The sequence below is a fragment of the Peromyscus maniculatus genome, chromosome 2 (assembly GCF_049852395.1).
Source record: "Peromyscus maniculatus bairdii isolate BWxNUB_F1_BW_parent chromosome 2, HU_Pman_BW_mat_3.1, whole genome shotgun sequence".
NCBI classification, from domain to species: Eukaryota; Metazoa; Chordata; class Mammalia; order Rodentia; family Cricetidae; genus Peromyscus; species Peromyscus maniculatus.
The window spans coordinates 39,248,229-39,262,077 of record NC_134853.1 but is presented as its reverse complement, the minus strand read 5'-3'; the positions used below and the strand labels follow the sequence as shown (position 1 = coordinate 39,262,077).

At 38.8% G+C, this 13,849-nt stretch overlaps 1 protein-coding gene across 7 annotated transcripts in view; it reads left to right on the top strand.

Moving 5' to 3' along the window:
- Positions 1-13,849, top strand: part of Rp1 (RP1 axonemal microtubule associated) — a 378,321-nt gene that overhangs the window by 99,842 nt on the left and 264,630 nt on the right. For all 7 annotated transcript variants that reach the window (XR_013049004.1, XR_013049005.1, XM_076563965.1 and 4 more), the window contains one exon: positions 13,201-13,287. Coding sequence is in view for 5 of the 7 variants with exons in the window: in XM_076563965.1 (XP_076420080.1) it covers positions 13,201-13,287 (87 nt within the window). In the remaining 2 variants the exon portion in view is untranslated. The remainder of the gene's footprint in view (positions 1-13,200; positions 13,288-13,849) is intronic.

Genomic DNA, 13,849 nt, shown 5'->3' with positions numbered 1-13,849 from the left:
TGAAAATAGGAAGATAACTGTGAATGTTGCAACTCTGGGGGAAAGTTATCCTGATTGCTTGGCGAGTCAGGCTGTATCTTGAGCTGCCAGGGCAGCTGTGGTGGCTGGAGCTACAATGGTACAGCTCAGCTCTGGAGGGAAAGGTATCCTGACTGCTCTGGGAGTCAGACCATACCTTGAGCTGCTAGGCCAGTTCAGCTCTAGAGAGAAAGGTATCCTGATTGCTTTGGGGGTCAGGCTATACCTGGAGTTGGGGTGTGGTGGGGGATGGTCTCCCTGCAGGGTATAGCAATCCTGCTCCTCTCCTGGGGAGCCACCAGCTCCCACTTAAGGGGGTTTCCCAGCAGAGCTCTGATTCTTCTGCCCAACGTGTTGCTTCTTTTGGTTCACTCCGCTAGAGGAGACACCCCTGTAGAAATGTAGCCATCTCCTCTGGTTCCAATGAAAAGTTGTTATTTTTCTTCTCTACCTTGCTCAGTCCCCTAAGGGAATGTCTCTACAAGGTTTTTTTCTGTTCAGTCCTGTAAGGGATGTCTCAGCAAGATCCTTCTGTTCAGGTCCACCTTGCTCAATATACCCAAATATATGTGATACAACGAAGATGGTATTAAGAGGCAAATTTATAGTATCAAGTGCCTGCATAAAAACAAAATTGGAGCCGGGCGGTGGTGGCGCACGCCTTTAATCCCAGCACTCGGGAGGCAGAGCCAGGCGGATCTCTGTGAGTTCGAGGCCAGCCTGGGCTACCAAGTGAGCTCCAGGAAAGGCGCAAAGCTACACAGAGAAACCCTGTCTCGAAAAACCAAAAAAAATTAAAAAAAAAAAAAAAAAACAAAATTGGAGAGATCTTACATGAACTCACAGAGACTATGACAGCATGCACTGGGCCTGCATGGGTCTATACTAGATGGGTTCCTAGGAGTGAGAAGAGAAGTAGATCTTTATCCTAGAAACTGTCTTCAATTGATAACCACTTGTAAGTGAAAAATTAATTTTCTCTGAGGAAGTCTCATTGGGAAAACAAACTACTCTTAAGGGTAGGCTTCATGCCCATCTGTAGATGGCCACAACCAAACAAACTTAATGGTACCTTTGGATGATTTGTGTCTCATAATGTTGTACCAAGGCATTTTTTAAACTTTACAGATTCTTTGCATCATATATATAAAATGACTTCTAGTTTTGTGTTTCATATGACTTCTGTGTGTGTGAATGTGTGTTCCTCTATGTCTATATGTGTTTCTACTGCTTTTCCTTTGGCTCTTTTAATTCTGTTTTTTGGTTTAGTCTTATTCCAATTTGTCTGTATTTGTTTATTTTATAGATTTAAAGGTGAAATAACACCACTTTTCTCTCAAACTCTTCCAAACATTAAAACAGGTGAGATAGTTTCCTAATGTCTTCTATAAGGTCAGCACTACCCTTATGTCAAGCCCAAAGGGAACTTGTCAAAGGAATAAAGCTACAGACTGCACACTAGTAAGCGCAAGCATAAAGTCTGCAATGCTGGGAAGCTGAATCCAGAAGCACACTAAAAATTATTCTATGTTGTGACAAACTGGGATTGATCCAAGTAATGGGCATTGATTAAACATAGAAATAACATAAAGTGAATGTCATAACAAATTTAAAAAAAGGATAAAGAAGAGAAATACATAATCAAGACATTGCTAAAAATTTGACAAAAACCAACACTTTTTCAGGATAAATTGGGTGTTTTTGGTAAAAACAAACAAAACAAACAAACAAAAAAAAACTAGAACTAAAAAAGAACTCTGTCTTAGTTTGGGTTTTATTGCTATAAAGAGACTCCATGATCATGACAATTATTATAAAGGAAAATATTTAATTGTAGTTGGCTTACAGTTCAGAGGGTTAGTCCATTGTCATCATGGTGAGAAGCATGGCAGCATGCAGGCAGAAATGGTGCTGGAGGTTGCTGAGAGTTCTATACCTGGATTCACAGGCAGCGGGAAGTGACTAAGCTACTAGGCCTGGCTTGAGCTTCTGGGACCTCAAAGCGAGCCCTCAGTAACCCACTTCCTCCAAGAAAGCCACACTTACTCCAGCAATGCCACACCTCCTAATAGTGCCACTCCCCATGAGCCTATGTAGCCATTTTCATTCAAACTACCACAAACTCCCTAACCATAATACAAGGACATTTATGTAAAACCCAAAGGTAACATCCTTAAAGATCAAAGATTGGCAGATTTCTCCCAATCAAGAATAAGACAATGATTCCAGATTTTTGCCATTGCTGCTCAGCAATGCTCTGAAAATTTTAAGTAGAGAAATTTATCAAGAAAATGAAATTAAAGACATTCAAATTAGAGAAAGAGAAAGCACATTAGAGATGGTTGCCAGGAGTTCAGGAAAGGAGGATGGGGAATAACTAAAATGTTCTGGAAGGAAAGAGTTGAAAAAATGATACTGTGACCACACCACAAACCACTAAATAGCATGCTTTAGAATTTCTTAGATGTTAACATTTGTTTTGCATAATATAAACAATGTAAAAATAAAATACTCATTTTAAAAACATAAAAAATGAAGCTTTGCAGAGGAATATATGTAAGAGAAGAATTTACGAGAATAAGTAAGCAGTGAACAAGTAAAGCTTAAGGAAGCCAACACCTCTATAAACAAGGGGTAAATGTTACCGTGCCAGGAATCAATCAACAGAGACAGGACAACAGAGGATGAAGGCAAACAGCAGAAATCAGAAAGCAGGAGCTAAAGAAATGGGTCAGCACATTTAGTCACTTGCCACGAGGCTGATGACTTGAGTTCCATTCCCACATGGTTAGAGAAGAGAAGCAACCTTGTGAGTTGATCTTTGACTAACATACATGTGCTAAGATACATGCATATACACAGAAGCGCGCACACACACACACCCGAGTGCAAAAACACATGCAAGCACACAAATGTACACACACACACACACACACACACACTAAAGTGAAAAGCAAAACCAAAAAAAAAAAAAGAAAAGAAAAAGAAGACACCAAAAGCAGCAGATTGTCACAATTAGAGAAGGAAATGAGAATGAGAAATCGAGGAGTTCTTTTCATATATGAAAAATATATAATAATATAGAAAATACAGAAAATTTATAATATAGAAAACTATTCAGCTCTATAAATTGTATGAATTTATAATCTAATTAAAATTTAAACATGAAACAATATGGTACAAAAACAATACCAAAATTTTCATACTCCTTTCATTATAGTAAATTCTAAAATTATTTCTTTCACATAAAAAATAAAAAAACTTCGTTTTTCTTTTTTTATTGAAAAGCTTTTCATAAAATATAAGCTGTTCATGTTTTCCCCTCTCTCATCTCCTCTCAGATCCTCCCCACCTGCCCAAATCCATGTCTTCTTTCTTCCTTTAGAAAAATAAACAGAAAAATAAATCAAAAAAAAGGACATGAGAATCACGCACGCACACACACACACACACACACACACACACACACACACACACACACACGACACAGAATCAGAAACCATAATATATAAGCAAAACACCAGTAAGGTTAAAAAAAAATCCTCCAAAAATACCGTTGAGTTCACTTGTGTTTGCCTTCTACTGCTGGGCATGGGGTCTGCTCATGTGGTTTATATACTCACTGACTGACTATAGGAGGAAACTAATTTTTCATCTCTAAGCAAGTGTTAATTGCAAATAACTTCCCAGCTAAGAACGGAAGCTCTTATCGACTTCCTCTCTTATCACTGGAACCCCATCTACTGTGGATCTGTACAGGCCTGTGCATGCTGACAGTCTCTGGATTCGTGTAGGCCTCAGTCCTGTTGTGTATGCAAGGCACTGTTTACTTGGTACCATCCATCCCTCTGGCACATACCCTCTTACTGCCTCCTCTTCTGCATAATTCCCTGAGCCCGGAGGGGAGTGGTTTAAGGAAGATATACCACTTAGGACTGTGTGTTCCAAGGTCTCTCACTCTCAGAACATTGTCCAGTTGTGGGTCTCTGTAGTAGTTCCCATATACTGCAGGATGAAGCTTCTCTGATGATGGCTGAGCTAGGTATTGATCTATGGGTATAGCAGAATGTCATCGAGGGTCATTTTATTGTTATATTCCTGTAGCAGGGATATATTATTTGGTTTTCCCCTAGGCCTATGGCCTATCCAGTTTCAGGTTCTGGGCCACCCAAAGAGTGTCAGGCATGCATTTCATCTTGTAGAGTAGGAATTTAATCCAACCAGAAGGTGGCTCATTAGTGTGGTAGTTTGAATGTAATTGTTCCCCATAAACTCATGGGGAATGGCATTATTAGGAGGTGTGGTTTTGTTGGAGAGATGTGGCCTTGTTGGAGGAAGTGTGCCACTGTGGAGGCAGGCTGTGGGTCCTCCTGTGCTCAAGATATTCCCAGTGTCAGAGTCCATTTCCTTTTACCTGCAAGATATCGGACACTCAGCTACTTGTCCAGCACCATGTCTGCCTGCATGCTGCCATGTCCCACCATGATGATAATTGACTGAACCTCTGAAACTGTAAGTGAGCCATCCCAATTAAATGTTTTCCTTCATATAGTTGCCATGGTCATGGTTTCTCTTCATAGCAACAGAAACCCTAACTAAGACAGTTATTCATACAATGTTTGTACTACTATTGAACCAACATATCATGCAGGCAGGTAATCTTTGTAGATTTCAGGATTTGTAGCTGGGTTGATGGTTACCTTTCTCTTCTGGTATCCTAAAGAGTACCCTTCAGTACTATGAGCACTAGTCACTAGGGATGAAGACTCTAGTTAGAACAAACTAGATTTCTCCATGTCAATGAGATACCTATATATTATCTTCAGCAATAGAGGTTTAACATCAGTTTGTGGAGAGTAATCAATAGCCTTGGCAACAGCCTGAGTTGTTTGGTGGTTTCCATGGGGCCCTTTGGCCAAGAATTCAATTAGAGGTAAACCATTTCTGGCACTGGTTTCACTTGGTAGTGAAAGAGTTGGGGTTTTGTCTCTTCCATTATTTAGTGATTGCATTTAGATTTCTTTCATATATGTACATATTTTAAGAAGCTTCTACTATCGTAGATTTCCATATGATGCCTCAATGACCCTTAGTGTTGGTTGTTCCTCCTTATATTCGTCCCTTACCCTCCTTCCTCCATCTCTCTGTTTAATCATACTGTTACAGTCTAACTCTTGTCTCTCCATAACTGTCTTAGTTATGGTTTCTATTGCTGTGAAGAGACATTATGACCATGGCAACTCTTTTTTTCTTTTCCATCACAGGCAATTTATTTTGTTCTATTCATTTACAGTTAATACAGAAAATACTTGGAAACATTTCCATATAATGTTTGAAACAGAAATCATCAAATAGAAGTAGACAATGTTGACAGGAGGCAGTACATTTATAATTTATAACCCCAAATGTATTTATAAATTAGAAACGGAAAGATCTACAAATGAAATTATGAAGGTTCACCAAAGTCATTTAATCTGTCAGTTTCTCATTCATTTTTATATCTTAATAATATTCTATTATATGAATAAGCCACATTTTATTTCTCTCCAGTATTTGATAGCTATTTGAGTTGTTTTAACTTTTTTACTATTAGCAACACACTGCTGTAAACCTTCATGTACATGTTTCATAGGTGCACATTTTCAGTAGTTTGAGGATATATTCCTAAGGGTAGAATTGTTGAGTAACAGAGTAACAATGTTTTGCATTTTGACCAACCACCAAACTGTTTTGCCAAAGTGGCACACCATTTTACAATCTCACCAAACCCTTGTTTTTAAGGCTCTGATTTTTGTACAAAAGCATTCAATCATTCTGTCAGACCAAACCAGGAAAAGTAAGCTATAGTTCAGAACTGTTCTATTCTTGGCTTTTGCAACTCTCAGCCCTTTTGAGTATTCTTGCAGTGTTCACCTTTTCCTCCACCACTTTTTTTTTTATTTCTATCTATTACAAATGTATAAAGAATCCTCCATCAACGCTGCTGATAGCAGCAGAACCTTGAGAAATATACCTTTGGTTTGCCTCAGAAAAGGAACACATATTGCACTGTAAAGTTTATAAAATTGGTGCAAAACATTGTGATAATGTTACAATACCAGTTTTAAGAGTTCAGTGACTAATGGGGAGCCGATGGGATACATGAAGAACTGTGAAAGCGATCTCACTTAGCCAGCTGTACACGTAGACTGTAAATCTACATTCAGATCATTTCTGAACTAAGACTATCATCTCAGTTTATCTGTTGAGGTCAACCAGGAAACCCTAGAATACACCTTGATTTTTGCAAAAAACAAAATAGGGGGAGGGGTTTCTTCAGCATTTCAGCCCACGAGTAACAGTATCCTAATAGGCAAAGTGTTCTCTCACTGTCAACATAGAATGAACTGCTGCTGGAGGTCAACTTGGGCTTTAATTTGCATTAGCACTTACATGCATAGTAGTCCAAGTTGTTGACCTCATGACTTTAAAAAGTAACTCTAAAAAAGTAAAATGGCCCTTCTTGGAAGACTAAAGAAAGACATCCAGCCACAGTTGTAAAAAGTCTCATCAAAACAATATACCCTTTTATGAATTATGCCTCAATTAATAAAAAAAAGTAGCCCCAAATAAGAAGCAGCTCTGAAAAAGAAAATATAACTTAAGATATTTGAAAAAAACAAGGTGAATATAGGTTCAAAAATAATTAAGATACATTTTCTTAAGGCTACCTAGAATTAGGCTTTAAAGAATTCTACTGTTTCAAGTTTACCACTAGTTACTAGATACCTGTTTACAAACAAGATGTTCACCTTTTTTGTTCCTTTATCAAGAGAAAAATCTACCTTCAGACTATGAGGGTGGTGATGGGGAGGGACTAGAAAACAAGATTCAAACAATCCCATGCAAATATCACATTTTTCAAATGGAAGAACTCCAAACTGCACTAGAAGTTCCAATCACTAAGACACTTTCCATTGAAATGACACCAAGGTTTAGGCCTAATATAGGCCTGACAACCAAGTCCTTGTTTTCTGGAAGAAAGGCCTCAAAAGTCCCACTCAATTCCACATAACAATACTTCAAAGATCAATTAGGTTTTCCTTTCCTTAATATTTTTGTTTTTGACTTCTAATCTTAAAGACTAGATTAAAACTTAGCTCATTTCCCAGAAGGCATTGCTTCCCTTTGCTCTATGAAAGAGTCCACCAAGACCTCTTCCTCAAAACCATCTAGCCCCCAGCCTCCAGCCTGTGCTTGTGATGCATCTTTCTCAACATCCTGAAAAGGTAATGTAGGTAAAATATGCTCATAAACATTAAAACTAGTTGTTAGAAAGACGTAACTAGCTTTATAATTTAAGTTTTAAAACATAAATACTTGCAGCTTAATCTGCACTGACAATGATTGTTGAAGCCTAGAATTCAACATTTACAAATTCTCATTCACACACACACAAAACACACTATTATCACACAACTTGTGTCTTGAGAGAATCCTCTGCTTTTTAAATCTTTGGCCTCCCAGTCAATCCCAAGTTCAACCAACTTTTCCGAGTTCTGGTAGTTACCTGGACCACTGAGGCATTGCCACAAGACTTCTTCTCTTTTGAAACATCCTTTTTCTCTAGATATTAGGATAGCTACACCAGCTTGTTTCTTCTGTGGTGTATGTTGGTGTGGGATTATCTATTGCTTGATTTTTCATGGATGTGTTTAGCTTCTTTGTGTTGAATTTTCCCTTCTAGTGCTTTCTGTAGGGCTGGGTTTGTAGACGGGTATTGATTAAATCTGGTTTTATCCTGGAATATTTTGTTTACTCCGCCTATGGTGATTAAGAGTTTTGCTGGGTATAATAGTCTGGGTTGGCATCCATGGTCTCTTAGTGTCTGCATGAGATTTGTCCATGATCTTCTAGCTTTCATAGTCTCCATTGAGTAGTCTGGTGTTATTCTGATGGGTTTGCCTTTATATGTTACTTGGTCTTTTTCCTTTGCGGCTCTTAATATTTTTTCTTTGTTCTGTGTGTTTAGTGTTTTGATTATTATGTGGCGAGGGGACTTTTTTTTTTTGGATCCAGCCTATTCGGTGTTCTGTAAGCTTCTTGTATCTTCATAGGTATTTCTTTCTTTAGGTTAGGAAAGTTTTCTTCTATGATTTTGTTGAATATATTTTCTGTGCCTTTGAGTTGGTATTCTTCTCCTTCTTCTATCCCTATTATTCTTAGGTTTGGTCTTTTCATGGTGTCCCAAATTTCCTGGATGTTTTGTGTTACGACTTTTTTGTCTTTAGTGTTTTCTTTGACTGACGAATCTATTTTCTCTATCGTGTCTTCAGTGTCAGAGATTCTCTGTTCCATCTCTTGCAATCGGTTGGTTATGCTTGTTTCTGTAGTTCCTGTTCATTTAGTCAGGAATTCTATTTCCAGCATTCCCTCAGCATGTGTTTTCTTTATTGTCTCAAATTCATTTTTCAGATCTTGGAATGTTTTTTTCATCTGTTTAATTGCTTTTTCTTGGCTTGATTTGATTTCTTCCCATTTTTTGTTCGTTTTTTCTTCCATTTCTTTAAGGAAGTTTTTTATTTCCTCTTTAAGGTAGTTTTTCATTTCCTCTTTAAGGGAAGTTTTTATTTCCTCTTTAAGAGAGTTTTTCATTTCCTCTTTAAGGAAAGTTTTTATTTCCTCATTGAGGGAATGTTTTATTTCTTCTTTAAGGGCCTCTATCATCTTCTTAAAGTCATTTTTAGGGTTGATCTCTTCTGTTTCTTCTGTCATGGTATGTTTAGGTCTTATAGATTTGTGTTGGACTGTTCCTCAGCCTCCTCGGCTTGTCTCTTGTAGATTTCACTTTTGCCTGGAGTTTATCCACCAAATCCTGAAGCCTGAGAATATATTTTCGGTCTTCTTCTGTCTGGTAAGTGAGCTCCTTCACCTGCCTCTCATGTTTGCGCAGACCTTTGACGGCCTCCACCTTCTGCTTCTGCTCACTCTCAACCTCGCCCTCCAGTTCACGAACCCTGGCCTCCAGTTTCTGGATCTGCTTCTTGCCGCCCTTCAGCGCCAGCTGCTCAGCCTCGTCCAGACGCAGCTGCAGGTCCTTCACTGTCTGCTCCATGTTCTTCTTCATTCGCTCCAGGTGGGCGCTGGTGTCCTGCTCCTTCTTCAGCTCCTCCGCCATCATGGCGGCGTCAGTGATGGCTTTCTTGGCCTTCTCTTCTGCATTGCGGGCTTCCTGGACGATGTCCTCCATCTCTCCCTGGATCTGGGAAATGTCTGTCTCCAGCTTCTTCTTGGTGTTGATGAGGCTGGTGTTCTGGGTGTGCAGGAGCTGCACGCGCTCACTGGCATCCAGCAGCTCCTGCTCTGCAATCTTCCTGCTCCTCTCTGTCTGCTCCAGCGTGGCCCGCAGCTCCTCAATCTCAGCCTGCAGCAGGTTGGCTCTGCGCTCAACCATGGCCAGCTGTTCCTTCAGGTCCTCCTGGCCTCGGAGGGCATCATCCAGGTGCAGCTGGGTATCCTTGAGGATGCCCTGTGTGTTCCTGTAGTTTCTCAGGGCCTCGGCAGCCATGCGGTTGGAGTGGTTCAGCTGGATTTCCATCTCATTGAGGTCTCCCTCCATCTTCTTCTTGATCCTGATGGCGTCATTCCTGCTCCTGATCTCTGCGTCCAGTGTGCTCTGCATGGACTCCACAACTCTAATGTGGTTTCTCTTGAGCTGGTCGATCTCCTCATCCTTCTCGGCAATCTTCCTGTCAATCTCAGACTTGACTTGGTTTAGCTCCAGCTGGATGCGCAGGATCTTTCCTTCATGCTCCAGAGATGCCTCTGCTTCCTCTAGAGCAGCCTGAAGTTCACATTTCTCTTGCTCCACTTGCTTCTTTATTTTCTCCAGTTCGTGAATACGCTTTCCTCCTTCAGCGATCTGCTCGGTGAGGTCTGAAATCTCCTGTTGTAAGTTCTTATTCTCTAGCTTCAGGGTTTCTAGTTGATCCAGAGACTCCTCGTAGGCATTCTTCATCTTGAAGAGCTCAGTGCCGAGGGAGCGGGACTCCTTCTGGGATGCCTCCCCATGGCAACTCTTATAAAGGAAAACATTTAATTGAGGTGGCTCACTTACAGTTTCAGAGGTTCAGTCCATTATCATCATGGTAAGACATAGTAGCATGCAGGCATACATGATGCTGGAGAAATAGATGAAAGTCCTACATTTTGCAAGCTACGGGAAGTGGTCTGAGTGTCACACTGAACAAAGCTTGAGCATATATGAGACCTCGAAGCCCACTTCTGCAGTCACACATGTCTTCCAACAAGGGCATAGCTACTCCAACAAAGCCACATCTCCTAATAGTGCCACTCCCTTTGGGAGCCATTGTCTTTCAAACCATCACAATAATTATATTTTATCTCCCCATCCTTGGGAGATCCTCCCCGACCCTGCTAGCCTCTTACTCTGTACCTAACTTCTCTGGTATATCGATTGTAGTGTTCAAACTGAAGGCTTAAAAGCTAACATCTACATATAAGAGAATACATATAATATTTGTCTTTTTGGGGTCTGGATTACCTCACTCAGGATAATTTTTTTCTATCTCCATCCACTTAGATGTGAATATAATGATTTCATTTTTCATCTGCTGAAAAATATTCAATTGTGTATTGTAAAAATGTATACATTTTCATTATTCATTCACCTATTCCATTCATTTGTGGATATCTAGGCTGTTTCATTTTCTGGCTATTATGAATTGAGTAACAATGAACATAGATAACAAAGTTTCTCCTTAGTAGTAGGGAGTCTGTTGAGTATATGACCAAGAGCAGTATATCTGGATTGTGAGGTTGAAATATTCCCATATTCCTGAGAAACCACCACACTGATTTTCACAGTGGCTGTACAAGTATACACTCCCACTAGCAATGAATAGGTCTTCCCCTTTATATGCTAGCTGGCATGAGCTGTCTTTTGTTTTATTGATCTTGGTCATTCTTATCAGTGTGAAGTAAAATCTCAAAGTAGCTTTGATTTGGGTTTCCCTGATGACTAAGGATGTTGAACATTTCTTTAAGTGTTTCTAAATTATTTCTATTTCATCTTTTGAGGAATCTTTGGTTACTTGTATCCTCATTTTTAATTGAATTATTTGATTTATGTACAGTTTTTAAGCTCTTTATATATTTCAGATTATTAACCCTCTATCAGATATGCAAAAATAGACTTATATTCTCTGCTTCTCCTAGTTCCTAGGTTTAAACTATGAGTCCAATCTCCTGTTGTAGATCTCTTTGTCTTGTCTGTTCTATAAGTTTTAATCATGAGTCCAATCTCCTGTTATAGACCTCTTTTGTCTTGTCTATTGTATAAGTTTTGGTGGTCTGTGTGTTTCTATAAATTTCTTAGTAGATTTAGTTTTTAATAAATTTAACTTCTAATGATTTAATTTTTAATGAATTTAATTTGTTGACATTATACACAATATTTTGTGGTGGTATTATGTTCCCCCAAATATTGTGTACCTTAATAAAATTATCTGGGGTCAGAGAACAGACAGCCACTAGATACAAAGGCTAGAAAATGGTGACACTCACACCTTTAATCCTAGCATTCCAGAGATAGAAATCCCTCTGGATCTCTGTGAGTTCAAGGCCACATTGGAAATAGCCAAGCATGGTGACACGCCTTTAATCCCAGAAAGCCAGCCTTTAATCCCAGGGAGTGGTGGTAGAAAGCAAAAAGATATATAAGGCTTGAGGACCAGAAACTAGAAGATTTTGGCTGGTTAAGATTTTGGCTGGTTAAGCATTCAGGCTTATGAGCAGTAATTCAGCTGAGACCCATTCCGGATGAGGACTCAGAGGCCTCCAGTCTGAGGAGACAAGACCAGCTGAGGATCCGGCGAGGTGAGATAGCTGTGGCTTGTTCTGTCTCTCTGATCTACCAGCATGGACCCCAATAACTCGCCTCAGGTTTGATTTTATTAATAAGAACTTTTAAGGTTACTGCTACAATATTTCTATAACTATGCTGTATTTTTAAAACCTTTTCTATTTTTGTGAAGTTTTTACGTAATATCTCATTAAATTTCTGGTTTTATCAATTTAAATCTTTCTCTTTTCCTGATAGTTACAGTAGCCACAGGACTGTAAATTCAGTTGATAATTTTTCTGAAGAACTGCCTTTGTTTGGTAGATTGTTTTATTTTTTAATATGCATTAATCAGTTATTTTTTCCTTCCCTCTGCTAGATTAGGGTTTAATTTACCCTGAACTTTCTTTTAAGGTAGAAAATTGGGCTACACATTTAAGGTTTTTCTTTCTTTTTGTATATATGGTTATAGTTATGAATTTCCTTATGAGCTTGGCTTACACTATCTTCAATATGTTGTGCTTTGGTTTAGTTATCTCCATGTGTTTTGTAATTACTGTGGAATTCCTTGTTTGACCAACTGATTGAGAATATACTGTTTAAGTCACATACAATTTTCCTTCTAATATTTATTTCTGGTTATATTCCACTGTGTTTAGATAATATATGTTATTCATATAATATATATATATATATATATATATGCATGTTTGCTTGTTTTAAAAATCTCCTCCCTCCACTTTTTTTGTCCATGTATTACTATATAGTATGGGCTTTCAATTTACTGTGTAAGACCAGGCTGACCTCATACTTGCAATCCTTTTCCTTCTGAGTGCTGGAATTACAAGTGTGTACCACCATGCACTCATAATCTTTTTTAAAATGTCAAGAACCAGTATTATATAACACATCTTTTATATAAGGAAGGTTTTATGCATAGTTGAGAAGATTTTATATTTGTTGTTGAATGAGTGTTGAATAGATGCTAGGCCAGGCTGATATGCTGTACTTCCTTCTGATTCTGTTTACTTATCTATTACTTAAGCCATATTTCTACAGTTTATTATAGTGGACTGTGTGTTTCATTACACAAACTTGTTAACTTTGCTTCCTTGGGAAAGGTATATAACTTAGTAACACAGTATGTTCTCAGCATCTGTAGGGCCTTGGGTTCAATATACAGTACTACATTTTTGGCTTTGTATGTTTCAGTGCTCTGTGGATTGTGTACATGTTTGTCATTCTGATGTCTTTATGAATCTCTTTATCACTATGCAATGTTCTTGTCTGAGCTGTATTAAAAAGTATAACTAAAACATGTTTTCTTTACTCTTTTATAGATCACAGTTGGGGATATAGGAAAGCCATTTAAGATTCGTATTGGCCACACTAATTCTGGATACTCCCCTTCCTGGCACTGTAAGGGGGTAAGAATATCATATCATTCCTATTTTATACAAACTTTTCTACAAATTTTCTTCAAGAATTAAGTTTCAGTGAGACATTTTGTAAGTGCTATGAAGTTATGGAGTCACTAATGTAAGCATTATAGCTCAGATGGAAAGGCCTCCTGGCAGCCAGAAGCCAAGGAATACCACAAAGTCACACCGCACAGTAAACCTCACACAAGAGATTTATTGGGAGGGTAAAAACTGGGATTATGAAGCTGGGCGTTGGTGGCGCACTCCTTTAGTCCCAGCACTTGGGAGGCAGAGGCAGGCGGAACTCTGTGAGTTCAAGGCCAGTCTGGGCTTCCAAGTGAGCTCCAGGAAAGGCACAAAGCTACACAGAGAAATCCTGTCTCGAAAAACCAAAAAAAAAAAAAAAAAAAAAAAAAAAAAAAAAAGAAACCTGGGAGTATGGTTGCTTCTGCTTGGGTGAGAAACAACAGCAAACTGAGCAGGATACAGGTCTTGTATAGAGTTTCTGGGGAAGAAGGTAGAACTTGAACTTTACAGGCTAGAGATTGGTGGGATTTCATGTCCAGAG